The sequence below is a fragment of the Psammomys obesus genome, unplaced genomic scaffold (assembly GCF_907164565.1).
Source record: "Psammomys obesus unplaced genomic scaffold, mPsaObe1.curated_primary_1811, whole genome shotgun sequence".
NCBI classification, from domain to species: Eukaryota; Metazoa; Chordata; class Mammalia; order Rodentia; family Muridae; genus Psammomys; species Psammomys obesus.
Genome location: NW_026590663.1, coordinates 2,968,866 through 2,992,618, shown reverse-complemented (window position 1 = coordinate 2,992,618; position 23,753 = coordinate 2,968,866). Strand labels below are relative to the sequence as shown.

General features: G+C 38.2%; 1 protein-coding gene across 8 annotated transcripts in view; it reads left to right on the top strand.

The window, feature by feature from the left end:
* Cadps2 (calcium dependent secretion activator 2) overlaps positions 1-23,753 on the top strand; it is a 486,122-nt gene that overhangs the window by 367,239 nt on the left and 95,130 nt on the right. For all 8 annotated transcript variants that reach the window (XM_055608125.1, XM_055608124.1, XM_055608126.1 and 5 more), the window contains exons 14-15: positions 17,398-17,499; positions 23,490-23,553. In XM_055608125.1, coding sequence (XP_055464100.1) covers positions 17,398-17,499; positions 23,490-23,553 — 166 coding nt within the window. The remainder of the gene's footprint in view (positions 1-17,397; positions 17,500-23,489; positions 23,554-23,753) is intronic.

Sequence of the window (23,753 nt, the reverse complement as noted above, 5' to 3'; positions counted from 1 at the left end):
GTGTGTGTGTGTGTGTGTGTGTGTGTGTGTGTGTGTGTGTGTGTGTGTGTGTAGGATTTGCTGACTTGATAATGCAGGGCAAAGGATCTTTGCTTAGCCTTTGTGGAATAAACTTTCACTGTTAAGGCAAGGTCAGACACCAGACGTGTGCTGAGACTCCGTTCAGCCCCTTCTCTAACTTAAATTTTTCTGGAGCAAGTATCCTACATGAGCGTTCTGAGCCATTGAACGTGCATCTTTGTTTTACTAAGAAAAAAAAAAAAATCACCTGATGTAGCCCTCTGTAACTCTGTACCTCTAGGCTCATAAATTCGTCCATGACATGGCTCTCCTAAAACTGACTCCAGATTAATTTTGTTAAGGTTCCTCCTAAAACCAAGGTCCATAACCAGGGTCTTTGACCTTGTTTAACTATTGTTCTATAACTTGTCTCTGCAGTTTTCTTTTTCTTTCTTGTTTTTTTTTTCTTTTCTTCTCACAAACCTGGTTAGTTTCAGGTTATTTACAGAATGGCATACTGTTCAAAAACTCAGAATTCAGAACACATTTGTTCAAGTAGATACTTAATAGCTGAGCGACTTGGGTTGAATTTCTTCATGTTTTGTAGAGTACCCATCTATTAAAAAACAAAAGCAAAGTCATGAGTTATAACTGGGAATGAAGCATGTCAGGAAATGTAGGACACTTAAAAACTCTGTTACAGTAATATTAAAAAATGCTGCTGAAGTATTGTTACCACATCAACTCTGAGGGCTTTCATTACTGCCAGTTGACATCTGGAATGTTCTACTAACACCGTCAACCTTCTATATATAAAATTAAATCTAGGATTTCATCAAACCTCTCTCACCATTATCCTTGTATAATTCCTCTCCTCTGACTTCACCCTCCTGTGTTCTCCAGTCATTCATGCTTTCAGGCATTCATTTATGTATTCATTCTCACCTTCATTTTCTTATTCCAATCATCCTGCTGCTAATATTTCCTGGTCCTCCAGATTCCTAAGCATGCTGCAACACCTTTCTCACCTCAGTTCCCAAGCCTGGTTTCATGTTTTGAAGATTCGTTTTGGTTCACCCCACATTTTTTTTTCCCCACTTCCAAAGCTTCCACTGACCTCTCTCTATAGGTAATTCCCACTCAGTTATTCTTCAAAGCTACACAGCTCTACTGACAATTATTATCGTCTGGAATGTTCTGTTAACATTGTCAAACTCCTGTATCTAAAATTAAATCTAGGACTTCATCCAGCTTTTAGAAAAACTCTCATAGTTCCTATCAATGGGCGGAACTATTCCCGATACAAAATAAAATTTTCATAAATATTCAATGAACAAAGGAATTTTTTGTTTGTGTCAATATCTCTTTTTACTAATGGCCTCTTGACATCTAACTTAGCATTATTTTCTCCCTTAGGACAATTGTTGTCACTGTCAATGTCTATGTATTACCACACAAATGTCTCCATTTTTAATTTCCAGTTATCTGTTCTAATTCTGGCCTTCTTTGTTTTTTGGTTTTCTTTTGCCTTTAAAGATTTCATCTCTGTGTTTTTCTTCAATTAGTGATCTATCAATCACCTTTAAAATTAATTAACTTTTAACCATATACTGTTCCAAAGCTCTTAGTAATTCATTTCCATTCTGTTACTAAGTTAAAAATAGATTCTGAGCCATGCTATCAATTTTTCCCATTATTGTTCCATTCTGTCTTACAAAGTTATGTACATATAGTCTTATCCCATATAACCTGTTAATTTCTGTGGGATATTTCATGTTTTCCTGGTTTTTCACAGTAAGATATCTGAAACTCTTGGGAGATCACTTATTTAGCTCATTCAAACCCTAAACGTCTTTCATCTGTTGATTCCTTAACCTGTTTCTTATGAGTGTGGCTATGTTAAACTGCCTCTATCCTACTAGATCATGTTTTGAAATTTAAAACTTTATTATCATTAACCTATTGTCTTCGTTAATGCAATGCTTTGTATATTACGGATACAATGAAACTGCTAAAATCTCCACTGCTGTAATTCCTCAGACTACAATAGAGTTGGTCTTAGTCTTGGGATCTTTACATCTTTTCACATGTTTAGAAAGCCCATGTCTGCTTGAGTAGTAGGAAAATTTTGCCAACTGTAGTTTATTTTTGTTGTTATTGTTTGGGTTTTGTTTTCTTTAATTTTTTGTTTACATTTTCACAGACTGAGCCCTCAGTGCATTGTATGATAGGAGAGCTGGTTTGGGGGACTCCGAAGGCTCCTGCCTGACAGCCTATGTCCAAAGCTCTTTCATAGAAGCCACTAATGTCTCATGGCCATTGCAGTGTCTCCTGGGTCTTAGGCTTTAAATGAAACCCCAGTGTTGGAAAGCATTCACTGATGTGTGGAGAGACTTCTTTGAAGCAAGCCCAAAGAAAATTATATAATCAGATTAATTTGGTTATTGATGCTGAAAGGTAGAATTAAATTGCAAACACTCATTCAACTAATAAGCCCCCCAAATTTGTGTGTTTGAGACATATTTTAATGTGAATCTCCTGATGCTCCCAGGAATGCCAGCCACTGCCTGAGAGGAAACCTGATTTGAATCTGAGGTTGCTATAGTTACCTTTATTCTACAAAACTATCATTCTCTTCATAATCTTGTTTTTTTTAAAAGATTTATTTTTTATATATTATGTATACAGTGTTCTGCCTACATGTACACTTGCACATCAGAAGAGGGTGCCAGATCTCGTTATAGATGGGCATGAGCCACCATGTGGTTGCTGGGAATTGAAACTGAGAACCTTTGGAAGAGCAGATGGTGCTCTTAACCTCTGAGCCACCTCTCTTCTTGCCCAAAGTTGTTATTTATTAAGAAACAAATTATATATATATATATATATATATATATCATTAGATTATATATAGCAGATTTTATGTATATATATACATATATACACATATATATGTAAATATGCTTATATATACATATATACATACATATATATACATATATAAGCATATTTACATATATATATGTATATATGCATTAATAAGCAAGGTATTAGGAGAGGAGAGGGAGCTAAGAGAATACTAGCACACACCCTAGAGCAGGTGTGGACTTCCAGGGTCATGTAACTTGAAATAGTGAAATAGAATGTATTTATATGTCCCTGCATATTTCACCCATTTTTCCCATTAAGTCTACTTTATAAAAAGTTAAAATATATGCAGTGAGTCAGTCTCAGATTGAACATTTGGGTGGATGCAACATAAAAAGAAGAAAGGAAGAAATAGAGTTTGAGGGAAATTCAAACTTCATCTTGAGATTAATGTTATGGAAAAGAAGCTGAGAGTTGTGGCATTTCCTATGATGTTTGCAGCCAAAATGTCCTGCTCCCATGGTCAAAGAATAAAAGGGCCAAAACATGTCTACTGGGATCCTGGCTTTGAAATTTGAAAGACTAAACTGGTTTGGAAAACGGCTTAACCTTCTTGGGATTCGGAGTTCTTAGGTATGAAAGACAGGGACAGCAATGTCAAGGCCCTAGAGAAGCATAGGGGCTCCGTCAGCATGAGCTGCTGTTATTCTAGTGAGCTTTCCTGAGCCCCCTCTCCATCAGGCCCAGAAAGGCGTAAGCTTGAGAAAGGAGGGAATACAGAGAGCCTGTGGTTCAGCCATTCTACCTCCTGCTAAGCCCAAGTATTGCAGCATGTATGTGATTATATTACTAATTTCTTTGCTGAGAATATTGTAGTTTAATCACATCTTTCTTGAGAATGTGCTACTGTGGTGCATCTACCAGGCCTGATATTTGTCTGTCTGGAGATTTGTTAAGAATTATGTCAGTATCAAGTCCCAACTTTTCTGCAGTCTGTCGTCATCATTTTTTTTTGATCAGTTTTACATCTGTCAAGACACATAGAGAATCGTTTTGTTCATTACCTGAAAACCACCTCTGACAAAAAAATTAAAAGGAAGCAGGCTTGCCTTTTGTTACTAGCTGATGTGAAGGACAGCAGCAGCGTCTGGAGTGAGTTTTTTTCAGGGAGCACAACCCATCATGCAGTGCTGAGCCTGCTGGGTGTGCGCGTTCTATGTGCCGCATCTTCACTGAATAGCCCTCTGAAATAAAAGGAGAGACATAAGCAGAAAGGGCCTGGCTGGTACCAAGACAGAGGAAGACAGAAAGAAGGAAAGAAGAAAGGAAAGTGAGTCAAGGGCAGAAACAGACCCACTCCTTCAGAAAGATAACCACACACACCCGTGAATGACACAGCCCTCACAATGACAGTCCCACTGCACGCCGACAGGGAGGTGAAAAGAGATGCGAGAAACAAAACCTCCTCAGGGCAAAGTTCGAGGCTGATATATGTGTGTGTGTACGTCTTAATTTTGTAAGTCAAGCCAAGGGTAGAGAAATGAAAGCTACACATAAAATGGCTTTTATGTCCCAATTTAATGTAAGACCTACAGTATAGTTACCCATCCACTTCACCCATCCACTTCCTTCAGTAAAGACACCTGGATCCGCTACAAGACTGTCAAAGGAGAGCTCTGATGTGATGGCTTTCAAATACTAGGTAAAAGTGTCCAATGTGACTGTAGTATGTATAAAAATCACCCTTTTGATCTGCAGCTTCCAGATCATAGCAGGGGGGTAGAAAAACCTCTGACAGATCATAATATTTTGATACTTCTGTCTTCATGGATGCTAACATACCTCTTGATTGTCATTGATTGGGGATTATGTTTCTAGCTCTCCAATCTAATTTCAGATATAAGAATGCATGTTTTAGTAAAATCACTAATAATGAATCAGAGGATAATAGGAATGTTCACTACTGCTTTTTAATCTAGGCATAGGTATGCAGCTGAAGGAAATGATATGTAAGACTGTAATCCTAGCATGTTGGAGGAAGAGACAAGAGGACCAGGAAGTCAAGATCGCCCTACATCACATAGCTAGCTTGAGGCCAACATGCATGAGACCCTGTTAAAAAAAAATCAGATATAAATATCACCAAAATTTTAAGCGTAAGAAGTTCATTTCCAACGAGTGGGAAGTCAGATCAAATGCCATCAGCAGGGTTGACCCTAATATACGGCTTACCTGACAGATTCCAGCCTGTGTGTTAAATGCACAAGGCCGAAAAAATATAATATGAATGAATGCCTTTCTAATGCAAATCGTGTGGTTTTTTAAAGTTTTGGAGGAAATATAGAACATCCCTAAATCTGCTTTGACACACATTTTCAGTATTATCTTTACTTGTCCAACCTAGTTCAACATGATGCATGGTAAGTATCTTTTTGTTTACTTGTTTGTTTTTTGAGATCAGGTTTCCCAGGAGTCCCAGCCTGGACTCAGTTTGTAGGCCAGGCTGGCCTTGAATTCATGGAGATCCTCCTGCCTCTGCCTCCTCCTTGGGTGCTGGGATTACAGGCGTGCCCCACCACACCTGGCAAATATACACTCAACACAATAGAAAAATAAAGAACGTGGAGGAAAGGGGAGGCCTGATATGTCTCAACAGCACTTAGATGCAAGCAAAGCATCTGTGTTGTTCCCTCTGACTCTTCTACACACCGGGCCTCTGAGTTTGAACAACTGGTCCTGATCTTTCTGCTCGGCACCTCTTACTTGTTCACTGTGACTAAGAACAATGTTGCAACCTATTTGCTTTGGTTCCTAAGTAGATCAAATGAAATCATGTGAACTATTTGTTTCTGATAAGATACTGTGGAAGCATCAGTCGTGACCTTTTATATTCACTGTGTGAGTGCACAACCCCTTGCACAAAATAACTGGGACAAGAAGTGTTTGGGGTGTCAAATGTTTTTGTTTGTTTGTTTGTTGTTTTTTTTTAATTTTAAAACATTTCTTTAAATTTTACTTATTAGATACTGCCAACTGTGGCTGAGTATGATGATGGAAAAGTTTTGGATTTCAGATTTTCTTTCATCAGTCAGAAAAGGTCATTAGGTACACAAGCCTCTAGGGTCTTGCTGTCTAAGCAGCATGTGCTCAGTTGCAGGCTGAGCAGCATGGTTGGCGGAGCATTCTATAAACAAGCTTCAGGCAGAAGTTACTCTCTGGAATCTTGCAGCTCCTTTTCACCACATTGATTGGAAACATTGTAGACCTGGATGGAAGATTAACAAAAGTATAGGCTAAAGCTGGAGGAAAGAAGCCTACCATGAAGAGAGGGAGACAGACTGCATCTTGGAGAACAGTTACTAAGGCTGGATGATTAGTTTCCTCTGTTTTCTGTTCATGTTAAGCAACTTTGGGATTTTTCTGAAGCACTGGATAGAAGGGCCTGTAAGAAGGGGGTGTTTTGGGATGCTCACTGTTGCCAGAGACAAAAACAAGATCTTGTTGTAGGTGGTTATTGATATTTACTATTGCTGTATCTTACTAAAGCTGCGGTTAATCCTAAACAGCTGTACACCCAAATCACCACACAGGGACTGGGATTTATTTAGTTAACCTAGAAAAAAATGCTGGGCAATAATTACTCCATCCTAAACCTCCAAGCCCTCATAGTTTTCTAACATTTAGATTCACCCATTATATTTGCTTTTTGTGAAATCTTAGGTTCAGTTCATTCTACATGTTGTTCCAGGACCTCTGCCTCTAGCTCTGCTCTCCCAGCTCTCCCGTCTCCCTTCTCTGCCTCCCACCTTCCTGTCCTCTGGCTCCTCCTCCCTCTCTTCCTGCTTCCTTTCCCTTGCTCAACATTGTGGCTAGTTGCTTTATTTTGGCATGTTTACACAAAGTTGAGACAGGTGATGCTTAGAATAAATATTACAGTGCAATGTCAGGATTGAAACCAGAGCACAGGGGAGAGAAATCAGCATTTGAATGGACAAGGGTAAAGTGTACACATTCCAAAAGAACATTATATCAACAAACCAGGTCTCAAGGACTTGTTCACCCAGGACTACAGCGTTCATCTTATCTTTTCCTTCATCCTTATCTGTCACTTCTCTTTCCAGCAATGAAGCATCTGAACACTGCTACCCACTGTCTCTTCACTAAGGACTACCACCCCAGCATTGGCAGCAAGCCACTCAGATACTGCCACCTAGAATCCAGCACTGTGTGCGGTCTCTTTAGTCTATGAGTGGGTAACTCTCCAGTATTCAATGTGGCGGCAGCTTAGCTCTTCTCCTCTTTGCTGAGGAGGGGAGGTCACCAGGTCACAAAACACATTCCATCTAGAAGTCCCTTATCGTTCCATTTCATGCTATGTTGGTTGTTTAACTTTCATTTTCAAGTAGTAAAGGTGGCTCTTTGCCCTCTATGTTTCTTACAGCTGTTGATTTTGAAGACTACAGTCATCTTACCACCATAAAAGTTTACTTCGTTGACCTCTTCTTGTCATGGATTTTTTTTCCTTTCCTTTAATTGTTTTTTCCTTGATTTTGAGGAATTTTTTCCCCTACCTTGCTAATTTATAGTGTATCATATCTACTCTAATAAAGGATTTGAGACTTTATGCCCTCCTAAATGTTACTTTGACAACACACTATAAATTTCCAATGCAGGAAACATTAAGATTCCTTTTTAAGAATTTTTAACCATCTTTAAATTCTTGAGAACTGAGATCAGAACTCATTTTATTATGTGATCTGTGAGACAGCAATTCTTTGTAAGTTATGGGGATTTCTTTACGGCTAACTATCAAATATCAAAACTCTAAAAATGTTCCAAAAGTTGTAAATTTTTCCAATTGCTCTCCTACCTGGATGTAGTTAATGCCAGCAGAATCTATGTGGTTTGTGTCTTCTAGCCATTACCAAAGGTTGCCTGTTAGATACGTGTGGAGATCTTCCACTACTGCTTTCTTCTGTTTCTGTCTGTCTTGCAAGCTTGAAATTGTTCAGTCTTTCTGTGAACGGTATTAGTATCAGAACTAGTCTTGATTTTGTGTTAATATTATTTAGACAAGTATTGTCACTTTCTTTTTTATATCTGTCTCATATGTGTTTATTTGTACTTTTGGCTTTTTATAGTCTTGAATTTTAGTGTAAAGTAAATTGTTTTAATTTTTTAGTGTGACAATATTTTGGTTAGTTCAGTTACTTTACCATTGACATGCACTCCAATGAAACTAAATAAACTTTTACTGTTTGAGTCTACATTTTATTTTTGGCACACAATCGGAATGCCTTCTTCCTTTAGCTCACTGAGGTCATCATCACTGTTGCATATTTTTCTCCTAATAGTTTACATTTTCCACCAGGTGAATTTGAATATTTTCCAGGTACATGGCTGAACCTGTAAAGTTACACGCAAAAATCAAATATGTTTCCCTCAGGTCTTTACTGCCTTCTTTGCTTGTGAGCCTGTACCATCTGGTTTCTGGTTGTGTAATTTATTTTCTAATCATACAAATTATTGGGTGTTATATTTAAATATTTAATAACCAATATTTGCTTATAATTAGAAACAGTTTTATTATGCCCAAAGTATAATTCTTTGGAATTTCCTGTAAGAGAACCCCGTAGTTATGGACATTTTTATCTGGAAATGTCTTTCTGGCACCCTACCCTTTAAAGAAGGTTTTGCTGTGTATACAGGGATATTCTCTTGATCATTTTCTCTCAGAATTTGTAGACCGCTTCTTAAAAAATTTTTTCCAGCTACTTTTACTGCTTTTGGAATGTGATTAACATTCTTCTGCTTGTGCTTTTTAAGAGTGAGTGTGGGAGGATAGACAAGCTCATTATAATATACCTATGTATGTGTGTTTCTTTTCATTGATTCTCAGTAGTTTCTGTGTGGATTTCTGAACCATCTGTTCTCATTTTGGGTACCTGCATTTCTTTCGATTTACTCTGATTGAGATCTGAGGAGTCATGTTTGTCATCGCTTCTGGAGTACCATTATAGGTTTTTTAAATTTTATTTATTATTTATTACAACATATTCACTTTGTATCCTGGCTGTGGCCCCCTCCCTCATTTCCTCCAAATCCCACCACCCTCCCTCCCTCTTCTTCTCCTATGCCCCTCCCCTACTTCACTGATAGGGAAGGACCTCCTCCCCTTCTATCTGACCCTAACATTTTTTCTTCTCCACTCTCTTCTCTGAATCTCTGGTTTACCCATTGCTCATGCAGATGGCAATTTATGTTCTGTTAATACATCTCTAGTGTCAGACAGTGTGATGGATTGGCAACACGGTATTTAGAGCACCAAAAAAGGAAATCTGGACATTTCAGTGGACTATTACCTCAGGTGAATTGAGGTAGGAAGACCTGTTATAGATGTGGGTGGTTGCTGTTCCGTGGACTGCTGTTCTGTGCTGAGTAAAAAGGGGAGAGCTAAGCACACGCATTCTCTGCTGTCTGACCGAGGGTGACCAACCACTTCCTGCTTTTGCCTCCATGACTTCCCTTCCACAGTGGACTGTATCTCTTAGAACTATAAGTCAAAAAATAAACAGTTCTTCCTTCAGGTTCTTTTGTCAGAACGTTTTATTCAGCCATGAGTCAAGAAACATATTTATCTACATTTCATACCCAGTGTGCTGTTTGATATCTTCAGTGTCTTTTAATTAATAAATTGACAAATGTGGTTCAGGAGGAAAAGTGAGAGGGAGAGATTTGTAATTACCTGAGAGAAACTCTGGCACTATGGTGTTACCACTCTAGTTGGCGGTATGAAGCGAGGCCTAAAAATGAGATGGTCTAATGGCTCTTGCAATAGCCAACTTCATTCAGAGAATCAGTTTACATTCTGAGGGAATCTTGGGGGTTAAGCAAAGGCAAATGAGCAAAGTTCACATAACTTGAGGCTCTGTACACTCAAGAGGACAAGTCACACTTGGAAACACTTTTTAATAACAAGATAAAATGAATCTGGAGCAAAACCCGCTCCTGTTTACCAGACCCAGGAGGGGCACAGAAGCACTTTAATCCATGTCATGGAAGAACAAAGGTTACAATACCTCTGCTCTCAGAAATCTCCTCACCCAGCTTCATTCATGGACTGTGTCCAGACAGTGTGGCATGCTCCAAATATTCCTCTTTGTGACAACACTTAGTAGAATTAATAGCTGAATACTTTAATGGATTCAGTGAAGTGATTTTTATGGCCCATGAAAATGGCCCAAACTACACAGTAAGATGGCTGCCATTTTAAGTGTAGAACTTTATACTGAAAAGGAAACGGCTTTCACATATAATCCTTAAAATAATTATAACAAATGATAAAAATTACTGCTAATGCTGCTGCAAGAAAATTGATGATTTCAAGCACTACAGGTCAGATTGTAAGGTAAGTACTTTAAAAAGGTAACATTTATAATCGATCAAATACGCAAGTATTTGACATGTTTAACTTAGCATATACTCCAGAGACTTTTCCCAAGGAAAAAATACATATGATTTAAGAACATACAGTACAAAACTAGTTATTAAGGTATGATTTACAGTGGATAAATTAGAGGAAGAACTTCCAAATCAGTACTAGAAGAGAGTTATATAAATGTGCCATGTGATGAAATTGTCTTCCATTAGAAAAGATAAATTATAAATGTCTATTATGCTTATTGAATAATAATATAGATCTATATTTTTATAGAAAATAAAGTTGAATAATGTAGATTTATAGTTTTATAGAAATAAAACTAGAGACAATATTTGTAAGATGGTACTTCCTATAAAATGGAACATTCTATAAAATGCTGATTGGCATTTTATAGAATATTTTTATTCTTTGCTTTTATTTTTCTGAATTCCTTTTCTCTAGTTGTCTATAATGTTGTTTATTTAAAAATGCATTATATTATATAATACAACATTAAATATAAGGAACCAATGAGAGAGAGAGAAATAGATTATAGATAGCTATCAAAGAACTCTGCAGAGATCTTAAATTTTTTTTTTTGGTATGGGGGATGGGTTCAAGACAAGGTTTCTCTGTGTATCCTTGCTTGTCCTAAACTCACTTTGTAGACCAGACTGGCCTTAAACTTACCTTAAACTCACAGTGATCTGCCTACCTCTGCCTCCCTCCCTGAGTGCTGGGATTAAAGGTGCATCACTGCACCTGGCTAATTTTTTTCTATTCTTAATTGAAACTTCTTATGGAATTTTGTTCTCTTGAATTCTAGAGTTGTATAGAGCAATGCTCTTAGTTTGAAATAGTTGTTTTTTTTTTTTTTTTTTAGGTTTTCTCGTGTGTTCCTACGAGAAACTAGCTATCAGAAACCTCTTTGTCTTTGGCACAACCTAGAAATTACATCAAGTTTGCTATCTTTATAAACTCTGATTTTTGCTTTCACTGTAGAAGTATCTATTAATGTTTACAGTCTCCAATAGATCATATATGTACCACAAAAAACAAAGAAAGGATTGTCTCTGAAGAGTTGGGGGTTGCATGAGAAAGGTTGGGGGCAGGAAAGGGAAGGCATAAATAATGTGATTATATATTAATTTCAAAAATAAAAAATAGTTCTCCAGAGAGCAGGAAAGACAATATAATTTCAAATTTTCATTTTCTCTATTTCTTTTTATAGACTATCCTTCTCCCATCTCAATAAGAAGGTATGGATCTAATTAATTTCTCCCATGTATTTACAACTTCAGAACAGGAAAAACACCGTTTCTGTAATACACACCAATTCTGACTGAAACAATAGGAAGTATTACAGGTTAGGAAACAAAGAAGAGGGGATTACTGGTTTGTTTTTTTTCCTGCATCATCTCCCACCATTCTTATTCTCGCACTGTGACTTCTTCTCCCTTCCATTCTGTTCACAAATGGATATTGGTGGGAAATACACGAAGTGCAAAGTGGCTTTACCTGCTGTGCTGCAGGCAGAATCGACAATTCAGAAATACCACCCTCTAGGTGTCTCTCCCCTTCTCACTCTCTCTAGGGGAAACTAAGATGTCATACATTCCTCAGAGGAGAAGGCAGGTGACAAGACACCTGTGAGAAACTCAAGAGCACCCCTAAATTGTAGCATTTGTCTTCTCTTGCTTGTAAATAAGCTCCTACAACAGTTCATCAAACCAAGACAAGCAGACTCACCTGATGGTATTTTTCCACTTGTAATAACTGTCATGAGGCAAATTTCTTGGAGATAAGCCTCAACCGTGGAGGGAAGCTTGTTGAGACTCAGGGTACACTAAACATTCCACCCTGCAGGGGAGCTCATAAAGCTCAGGGAATAAGCAACTCAAAAGCCTCAGGAACTTGCTGAAACTGACTAGAGTCAGTAGGTCTCTCACTCCTCAAGCATACATAAGCAAAAAGGACTGATGAGAGATTCTCTCAGACAAGCTTAGCTGCTTAGAAGAGGCTCAGAGCATTTGAGCTGCCTGGAAAGGACAGTCTCCAACATGCGGAGCTTTGTCTAAGTTCCATGGTGTGGTCTGCATTTCCAGCTTTTTCACCCATAGGAAGGTGACCTTTTGATGCATTTGGCTATCTTTGGGTTATTTCTGCTATTCTAAATAGCCCCTTACCCACATTCCTGTAAGGAACCCATAAAACTCATTGGCTCCCTAAGTTGGACTTCAGTGGTATCCTTCCTTGATTCTGTTGCTACTTCTCTCTCTTGGATGAATACACATCTGTTTATGACTCCTCCTCAAGAATAGTGTCACACGACACTGTAATCTGCCATGTTGACTAATACAAGTTAAAAATACTGTATTCTACAGAATGATCAAAATAGCCCTCATGAATTCTGTTAACGGATTTGCATTTCAAACAAAAATTTTCACTGCATGTATGCGTATACATGTGCATGTAGTTACATATGAATGCAGGTAGGTGTGTGTGTGTGTGTGTGTGTGTGTGTGTGTGTGTGTGTGTGGCGATCTTTGAAAACAGAACATGATGAGTAGCCACAGGGGAATTCAGGCTGTCAGTTAACGGCTGAGGGTTGTAGTGTAAGAGTTCTGTCCGTTAACACTCTTTAAAGTTTGATGAGCGTAGACAAAACTGTCTTCATTATTTAGCTGCTTACTAATACTGTCATAAACAGTTCGGCTTCATCCAAAATTAAAAAGATTTCTACTGCCACTATGTTTTATGCTTCGCTTATGACTCAAGCCTCTTTCACAGAGCACTCCACTTTCATTGAAATCTACTTCTATTGCTGTAAGTCATAAAAGAAAAAAAAAATGAGAATATTAAATCTTGATCCATGACAATACCCCCCCTTTTTTTTTTCTCAATACCACTTTAATATTTGTTAGCCATAGAGTTAAACTCCAGTTAACAGTCAGGTAAAAATAAATTCATTTATGTTAGAATTTTAAGTAACCACATTTTACCACTCTTTTCATCAGTGTGAAAGGTGCATTGTTATTTGTTTCTTTTTATACCTCAGGAGAATAATTATTTTCTTGATATTTAAAGTAAATTAATTTGAAGGTAACTAAAATGACAGCTAAACACTAGAGATTTTCTGCTAAGTCTAAACAAATGTTTCCGTTTACTTAGTGTGATTTTACCCAAAGTACCTCATTTACAAGCCCCGCTCCTGCTTCCCTTTTACAAAACTTTCTATTCCTCATACTTTCCTGTGATACATGTATTCCTACTCACTTAAATTCTGGTAACACTGCTAAGAAATGGTACGCGTTTACCTAGTCTTCAGGTGGGCAGCACACTTTCTGTGCTATCTTACCTCAGGTAGCAATTCTTACTTTCTGAGTCACATTCCTTTGTTTCATTAGTATGACTGCACAGAACAGCAACAGTATCTCAACCAGCATGTTAGATACCAGAGGTGTAGCAAGAAAGAGGCAAAGAATAAATAATAGTGATCATTTCATAATGCCAAGTGGCCTTACGCACAATGGACGTGGCGGGGAAAGCCGGCTGTGAAAATGGGAAAACAAATCTTCATATACGACAGCGAGAGTTATTAAGAGGCTGGTACGGGAGGATGGATCAGTGGGGCGGTGGGGAGGGGTCAGTGCTGGCGTCGTAGACCAATGACTATAAAGGCTCTGGCTTGTAAACAGTGTCATCATTGACAGTGTCTTAAGCCAAGAAGAAATGAGATAGGACACATCTGAAGACACTCACAGTAAGGTGCTCCCGGTACTTGATAAAGACAGGGTTGTCGGAGCCACATCAAGAGGGCTATGGCAATGCTCAGGTGGAACTGATCGTGGTCCTACAAGAGCAGTGGGGAGAGTTGTGAGGGAATGACTGGGTTCTAATAAAGCTGTAAGTTTCATGTTTTTTTTTTTTGTTGTTGTTGTTGTTGTTTTAAATTATCTAGCATGGGGACCTGGGAGGTAGCTCAGTAAATAAAGGCACTGGCTGCTTTTCCAGAGGACCCAGGTTTGATTCCCAGTACCCACATGGTAACTCACAACTCTATAACTCTATTTCCTGAGCATCCATTGCCCTCTTCTGGCCTCTGTAGACACTGGGCATGCATGTAAAGCACAGAGATACATGCAGCAAAACATTCATATGTATAAAATTAGATAATAAATAAAATCCCTGTTATTCTAAAGCTTCTAAAACCCATTCATAAACTGTACCTGGGTTAAGATTTCTCTCAGGACTCCTGTGAATGCGTCACTCATGCTGTCTAAACGGCAAAGTTTTAGGATCTTCAGCTAATGCATAAGAAACATCGTTTTTAAACTCACCAGGTTTTAAGTTTTCTACCTTACATAAGTAATGTAGGAAACACCTGGTATAAATAAGAATGCTTAAAATGCTCCCCGCATTATTGCTCCTCAAATACAGCTTCCGTGGCTGCATACTCCTTTATTTTCTGCTCATTCTTTTTTAAGAAAGTAAAAGAGAAAGCAAGTAAGGCATAGGCATGGAGAACACTGGCTTCTGGTTGTAGGAGGCCGAGGTTCAAGCCTAGCCTTCTGGCCTCTCCAGTATTGGAGAAGTAACCTTACCTCCCTGAATCACACCGTCCTTCAGACAGGACTACTAGGAGCAGTGTGATACTCTGCAAGCGAAACACCTGGTGAAATGCCGGGCGCACAGTCTGCGTTCTGCGGTTAATAGCTGCAGTGTTTCTTTGGACAGCAGAGCACTGCTAACGATACAAGAGTTACTTTTCTTTATTATTAAAAGTCCTTAAGCTATCTCCCCTGGGGCTTGATTGCAACTAAATTGTCATTCATCTCTGATAACCTAGATTAGAGGGCTACGTCATATTCCTAATATTTAGTAGTTTGCTTTATACAGTGCACTTTTTAAAAAGGTTGTGTAGATAAAGGCAAGTTCAAATCATCCAGGGTATATTTACCTGTTTGGCTTGTACTTTCTAGTAATAAACTTTCGTGGCCTGCTGTGAAATAACCTGCCATAAGTAACTGTACAGAAGACATTGTCATCTGTGTAACAATTTGATTTAGGGCTCGTTCTATATGAATACCCAAGTTCCAAGGCTAATGACTTGTATCGGACTGATACACTGAAGAAACAGCTCTGCTGAGAGAGGGCTTGCCTGCATCCACAGAGCCCTGGGGCCAGCTCTGAGAGCCACAAGACCAGCATAGTAGTGCAACCCTGTAATCCAGCATTTGGGAGATGGATCAGGCATTGACAGGCATTTCTGGCTACATAGGCCCTTTGAGGCCAGCCTGGGATACGCACAACCCTGTCTTAAACAAAAACGAACCACTAAAGTCAGGAAGTTTTATTGTGATCCTTGTCACAAATGTTTACTAATAACTAGTAAAATTGTCTGGGCTTTGTGTTAACACTTACTTAGTAACAGATGATTTTGAAACAGTGTGTGAAAATGCTTGAGTCAGTTAATGCAAAACACCAGCATTAAAAGGTAGTTGGCCTAAACAGGGCCTAGAGAGGCTTGTGGAGACTCAAGCACCCAATAAAGGACCATGCATGAACTGGACCTAGGCGACCTACACAAATGTAGCTGCTGGGCAGCTCGGGCTTCATGTGGGTTTTTCTAGTAGAGGGAACAGGGCTGTCTCTAACATGGACTCTGTTGCCTGCTTTTTTATCATTTCCCATGGTGGGGCTATCTTTCCAGACCACAGGGGAAGAGGACTCAGTCCTGATGGGACTTGATGAGCTGGGATGGGGGGAGGACTCTCCTTTCCTGAGGAATAAGTTATAACATACTTTTCTGCTGGATAACTTAGACTTTGGCATTTTCTCCCTCCTAAAAGCACTTGGAAAATCAGTACCAGTACTTTGTCATTGGTCTTTCCATAGTTAATATTCAAAATGCATTCCTTCATGATAAATGTATCTGATGTGTTATTCTAAATATAAAATTAAATATTTCCTTGTTTAGAAATTAATTATAATTGCAAGAAATGTTTTCAAAGACTAATTCCCAACAGCGTGTAAATTTCTGAAGTCACAAATTATTTATTGTATATAAGGACAAAGTCCTCTTATTTAAATAATGCTTAGATGTGACTAGAAGATCATTATGTCAGTAAGGTTCAGGTATAACTTTCAAATTAATTGCTTTTGTCCTAATTGACTAGTTAACAAGTGTGAAATATATATTCATGCACACACACACACATGAGAAACATCAAATTAAAAGCTTGTTTGTAAAGTAATTCTAACCATTTCTCTTTCCACTTAATAATCCCTGTTTCTACATATTCTATACATATGTGTTAATAGTGATTCTCTGGAATAAAGAGTGCACATATTTAGGAAAATACAATCAGTTAAAATCAGCTAATAAGGAAAATGCCTGTTGCCCATTATCAAGCGCCAAGGTTTAAAGTAACTATAATATTAATGTGTTTTTTTTTTGTTGTTTTTTTTTTTTTTTTTACCTCTGGACTAACATGAACAATTTAAATTTATGTTCTCAAATTTCACATGACTCCTAAACAGCCAGAGATGTAAACAGATACAGAATTTTTGAGAAATTTCTAAATAAAATTTGCTAACTGTATTTTATCTACTGGTTACAGTCTTACATATTTATCCAAAATTTCTTTTTTTGTACAAAATTTAAATATAGCCAGCCTCATGTTTTGTTTATTTTTATTTGGAAGAGAAGCAGTTAAGATATTTCCACTTGCATTCAGTCTATTTTTATAATAGTTTCATTCAGGGGATGGGCATTTAATTGGTCAGATGTTTAATTCCACTAGAGAACATTTTCCCTGCCATTTTCAAGGACTAGTTATTGTTTTCTGTGTATCTGGAAACTATTTATTGTCATCATTTACCTTGAAGGCTATCTAAAAGAATAAATCTATTCCATTCATTCTAGGTCAAAAATATGAAGTAAATGGCTGCAAATACTTCCATTAAATTTCCAGTGTAAACACAACAAAGGCTCATACGCCTTTTACTTGATTGTCTGAATGATCTAGGGATGCACTTGTGTATTTAAAAATCCTCCAAGGTAAATAATCTATTAATACAAATTGCTGATTTTCATTTTTTTTAAGGCCTGATGGAATTGGAACTGTTTCAGTGGAAGAGAAAGAAAGATTTGAGGAGATAAAAGACAGACTTTCTTCCCTTTTAGAAAACCAGATAAGCCACTTCAGGTATGTATTGTGTTTGAGCCAAGTATCTGTTTCTCCAGTGCTGCTTTATTTCCATCCCCCAATGCAGTTTTGCTGTTGTTGTTAAATCTTGCCACCACTCGGCAATTACCAGTGTGCCCCAGTGGCTCGCAGTGTATGATCCAGTCTTCACTCTGTGGTCTGCCTCCCGGCCGCTCATTGTTTCCATTGTGCTTGTACCTTAGCCATTCCTGTTGTACTATCCTTCTGCTAGAACTCATACTTTTTCTTTGCGTTCTCATCCTTGCATAAATTTTTCCATCCTGGCTCTAGTGACTTTTCTTTTCTTTTTTTTTTTTTTTTAACCACCAGACAAGGAGGTTCCCATGTCCATGCTAGAGACATTCTCAGTTTTCCACCAAGGAATAGTCTCAAGTCTTTTAGCAATTATTTGTGTCTTTAACTGTCCCTGAATAACATGGTTAATAAATTCACTGCTTAATCTATTAGCTATTTTTGTATTCATAACGTAAGACATAGCACCTAGTGCTCCTTGGCCAGGAAGATTGGACAACAACACTAAGACTCATTTGCAGAGTGAAAGATGAACAGCTTGATACTGTTATTGCCCTGATTTTAGTTAGTCTCAAAGAACCCAGTGGTTAGAGACATACATATAAATATGCTAATATATTTTCTTCTACTACAACTATTAGACTCTATGAAGTATTTTTACATCAATTTTGTCTTCTAGAATGTCTATCAGATGCTTATATGATTTGGAATCATTTCAGAAATCAACAAGCTTTATGAATATACATGCCAACCAAATTATTATTTATATTTGAATTTGACCACTTTATGTCTTGTATCTTTATCCAAAATAGGAAGAGCTTAGGGATTATGGCTTTAAGAATTATACTAAGCAATAAATTCTCAAGGAAGAAGGCGCGCATCTGTGGGTCTACACTGGAGGCTTTCAGCAGCAGGTGATAGCATGACCTCAAGAGGTAGAGACAATGGAATCAGTCGTACAGGTGATGTCTCTAGACTCACACTGGAAAATGACTACATTCAAAGATAGCTCACCATGAGGATAACAGTGACCTAAAAGCATAACGGTATTCAGCTTTCAAACTTAAGGTTTAGTTCTCTACATACATTTTTGGTTTACATATAAAACATTGTCCTAAGGAAGGATTTTGTATTTGTAGAGGTCTGCTTCTGCATTCACTGTTGTTAAAAGTTTTGACCCTCAGAAATATAGTTTTTTTAATGTACTTTGTGAGTCTTTCAGTGAAACTCGATCTTGTAATACCAGCTACTTTAGAGGCTAAGAAAGAAAACAATAAGTGTAGGGCCCATCTGGGTTAACATCAAGAGCTTACTGTCAACCTGTGCAACTTAGTGAGGCTCCGTCTAAGAAATAAAAGTTGTGGGCTAGAGAGATGGCTCAGTGGTTAGAGTTCTTGCTGCTCTTCCGACAGCTTGGATTCAGTCTGTAGCAAGCACATTGTGTGGTGGTAACTCAGTAATAGCCTACTTGATTAGCATAAGTGAGGCCAAGAGCTTAAGCCCAGTATTTGAGAGTATGAGAAGATAAAGTTCATGTTATTAATAACATATATGAAAAGTCATTTAGCCTCAATAATATTCCAGAGATGCATTTAAAGAGCAAATACAATAAGAATAAACCAAACAGTTTCTTGACAGACATTGAACATAATGGCCAGAGGAGTGTCATGAATCTAAAAGGTGAAGTATGAGAACAGAACATATGATGAAGAACCTGGAAAATCTAATAGAAGTGAGATGAGCAATAGCTAGTAAAGACATTCCAGGGGGACAGAATCCTGGGCAGCAATGGAAAGTCGATGCAACAGCTCACTTGACATATATAACTCCCCCGACAAATGCAGGAATTGGTGTGTGGAGAGCACCTCCAGAAAGTGAGTGTGAAGAATGAGTTATAAACCTGCTGAGAGGTACTTAGAGCCTCAGATTTCTCTCTCAACACAGCTCTTCTGTAAGAGTGTCAGTCTACATATTAATTCCCCAGAGAAAATGATGGTACCTGGATGGAAGTGGAGGGGAGAGGAACATCACCCATGTTCAAAAGTTATGATAGGAAGAACTTATTTTTTGTTGTTTGTTTTTTGAGACAGGGTTTCCCTGTGTAGCCTTGGCTGTCCTGAGCTTACTCTGTAGACCAGGCTAGACTCGAACTCACAGAGATCTGCTTGCCTCTGCCTCTCAGAGTGCTGGAATTACAGGTGTGCACCATCACACCTGACTGATAGGTAGATTCTTTTGTGCAACTTTGAGACTGACATTCTTCTCCCAACTCCTATAGCTGATGCTCCCAAAACTAGCAGCAGTTAGGCAGGTTTACATGTTACAAACATGTTCGCCTAAATGTCTCAGTATCCCCAGGGGAAAAGCCCACAGCTCTAGATAGTTAAGGCTTCCCTAATATCTCAGCGAGAGGCACCTTCTGCAAGAACTGTCTGGCCTCTTTAAGAACCACCTCCTTGCGCAGCTTCTTTTCACTTTCTAGTAATGTGCTTTTGAGCATGGCTACACATGTAGCTCATCAGACATTTGAGAGAAGTATTTGACATAGGGTAAAGAGCCCAATGCTGGTAGATAACAAAGGGAGGTGCCGATTTGGAAATAATAAAACTTGTATGGGGAAAGGAAAGTGGGGGGATCTGTTATTGAAGTCTTGAGAGAAGTTTAAAAAAAACAAAACAAACAAACAAAAAACAGAGCATCAATCAAAAACGAGGTTGAAAAGTTAAATAAAACTTCAAAGAACAAATAAGAACTCCAGAGATGGTGTGAAAAGCTGACATACACAACACGTAAACAAGCCATTGGAAAAATAAGTTCATAAAAATGTCCAGGTACAACGTTGCTTTTACTGTTGAAGAACCTCCATTCAGCTAAAACTGATCCCTGACTTCACCACAGGGAGGAAAGTAAGGAAGGGCAAGACAGCGCAGAGTTAGAGGGTATTGAAAATAAAGAAATGAAGAGGCACTCCCAAGAGTGTGGGCGGGGCCTTCTCAGAGTAGAGGCCGCCTGATTGTCTTAGCTGTAGCCAGATATCCATTTGTCCTGCTCCTCAAGGGACATCTCAAAGGTTAAGACAAATTTTCTCTTTCTTCAGTCTCTTTTTTCAATAAAGTAGACTATAGGGAAGCTCTAAAGGTACTGTGGGTGGAATTTCAGCTGATAAGTTAAAACCACAATCAATAGGATTGCATAAGAGTTAAGACTGTCTTTTACCATAAATGTGGTTTCTGTTAAGATTCCTAGAAATGTGTAGTTTAAAGCTAGGGAAGGGAAAATATCACATAAAGTAAAGTCTCAACTGTCATTTATTTCCACTTTAACATTCTTATTTGAAAATATCGTTATACAGAAGAAGATTGTTCCTTTAGCACATTTTAATTGTGTTGGAAATCTTGATTTTCTCCTGACCTAGCCAGAGGGTTCAAATGGATTCTAAAAGGGAAGGGCTCTTTTTTCCCCCATGTCCCCACAATTTTTTTGGTTCTGCCTCAATTAATGTAATGTGGATACTAGATGATAACCACAAATGATAGAATTCATTAAGTAGAAGGGATGAGAATTATGTATGATAGATAAAGAAAACATACTATTCAAGATGGAAATACAACTTAAAACTGCAGTTTGGGCCAAGCCTGTTTGCATAGCGGCCAAGCCTGAAATCCTAACACTTGAGGGGCTGAAGCAGGAGAATGAGGAGTTCCAGACCAGCCTCTGAAACGAACAAAAACCTCTTAGCATATCCCCAAACCAAAACAGCAAATCTGAACACAGAAAAACTGGAACTTTCAAATCCCGTTGGTAAGGCTGTGGTATTGCAACCCACTTTGGAAACTACTTTGGTGGCTTCTTAAAATTGTAAATACAGGTTGAAGAGATAAATGTTAAAGGTGTCAGCTACAACTTGACCTGTCTATTTTATTTTTTCTGAATCACATAAATTACTTGGGGTAAGGCAGAGCAAACATAAAGGGCCCAAGTTCTTGCTACAAAAAGCCTGTTAGAAGAGGAAACACTGCACACACGGAGTTCCAGTAAATAATTAATGCTGCATTTAAATATGGAAAGGGGCAGTGCTTCAAAATAGGAAGAGCCTAACCTGGTTCATTTATCTGTGAAACTCTTTTACCAAAGTGGGAATGAGGTTGGATTCATTTTGCTCAGATTGGGCATTAAATGTGATTGATTTTTATTCAGTAATCGAATGTTTTCCACTTTGCTGTGCTGGTGCATAGCTGTCAAGACTGGTAAAACAAACAAACAAACAAAAATCCAAAATATTTATCCTGAATGGAGGCAGAACAAAATGTTCCCCTTCTTTTAGAACTTCTTTTAGATTAATTAAGCTTCTGTGTAGTTATTTTCAGTACGTTATTGATTCAGGATTACTCTAAATGTGCTGAATTATTTACACATCCTGCACAGCCAATGCTAATTCAGAACATACCCATTGGGACCTCAGAGCCCTGAAATGCTAAATGTAATCTGAGGATCAGTAACATTCTATTCATAAAATGTGTCACCCACAGGTTAATGGAAATAAACAATAGAAAAGACAATGGATGGATTATGCAAATACACTGAAAAGACTAAGCAGGCGAGGGAACTACAAGGACCAAATTGGCGCTTTATTTAAATGTGGATTAAGCTTTAAAGTATACAGAATGGTTAAAGCTATTTTGCTAATTTGCCAAGGTATAAAAAGCACCATTACACAGGAAACTCTATTAAAATAAATTGACTGTGCCTTTTTTGTACGTTGGAGAACAGGACAGAGAGAGGCAAGATTAAGTATATGTTCTAACAGTAAGTAAATGATAAATCCTCTGAAGAAAAGCCCGGTTAACTAAATTTGGAAAGTATTCACTTGCAATTATCTTTACTGGAGAAACTTTATGAAACTAACAACCCCTAAAACAAACTCAAATACCTTTCTTTTAAAAGGAAAAAAGAAATGTGACTTTTATCCTTTTTTTTTTTTTTTTTTTTTTTTTTGGTTTCCTAAACACATTTCAATGCGAAACTTAAAGTGCTTCCTAGGTAAATCCATTCAAATTACAATGTGGAAAAAAAAAAGAATTTTATTCAGTGGCCACTGGATAATTGAGTAGGACATGGAGATAAGTAAGCTTCTTCCCAACTCATTAGCTTGAGGATTTCTAAATTACAGTGGGATGGCAGCATAAGGCCAGCCAGCTGGGTCCTGGGAGGAGCGACAGCCTCAGAAAGGGACTAGTGTCTGCTGAATCGGTTAGTAAAGCCGGTGGCTCCAGCAGGATGTACCAGCTCTGGCTGTCAGTGCTCCTTACGTGGGGATGGACATAAAGAAAGAACACACCTGTTAGCACGCTGTGGCCACTGACCGTAGAAGGGAGTCTGTTCTCTCCCTGAGCCTGTGTCTGGCCTCAGTCAGTTATCTGCCTTCTACTTGTTGCTTTGCAGTCAGAATCCATCAGGCAAGAAACGGCTGTGATTGGTTCCTCTCCTGAGGAAGTTCTGTGCAGGGTCTCCATGTGACCTAGGGAAGTGAAAGAATTAAACATGGTAGCTGTGTGGTGTCCCTAAACAGAGGGAGTGAAACTGTTGCTCTTCAAAGTTAGGTATATGGTGGGTGTGTATACCTTCTTCTCCTGCATATTAACTCAGGCAGGTATGAGAGAAATCATTTCATCTTCTCTTGGACCTTAAATATCAAACCTTCAACAGGATGGTTACACAATAATCCTTTCTACAGTGACTGGGGTTTCTTCCTTTTAGTGCTTGTCTTATGAAGACTTGAGAACTCCTTTCATCATAGTTGACGTGTTGCTAGTTCAAGACCTTGAAATCACACACTTGGTACAATTTAACAGTTAAAGTAACTCCTGTTGTCAAGGTTCTCAGTTCTTGCCACGTAATCACAGCTCTTAAGTTAATATTAGATGCATGATGTTTTGTTCCCCTTTTTATTTTCAAAGATACTGCTTTCCCTTCGGACGACCTGAGGGTGCCCTAAAAGCTACGCTCTCATTACTTGAAAGGGTACGTATGAAGGTTTATATATGCTATTTGTGTTCTGGTGCGGGGGGTGGGGGAGTGGGGGGGACTGTTTCAGCTGTTGAACTGAGTCAGAGCTATTTGCTGTACTCACACCACTGCTGAACCTTTCTCTCTTTCTTTTCTTTCTTTCTTTCCTTCTTTCTTTCTTTCTTTCTTTCTTTCTTTCTTTCTTTCTTTCTTTC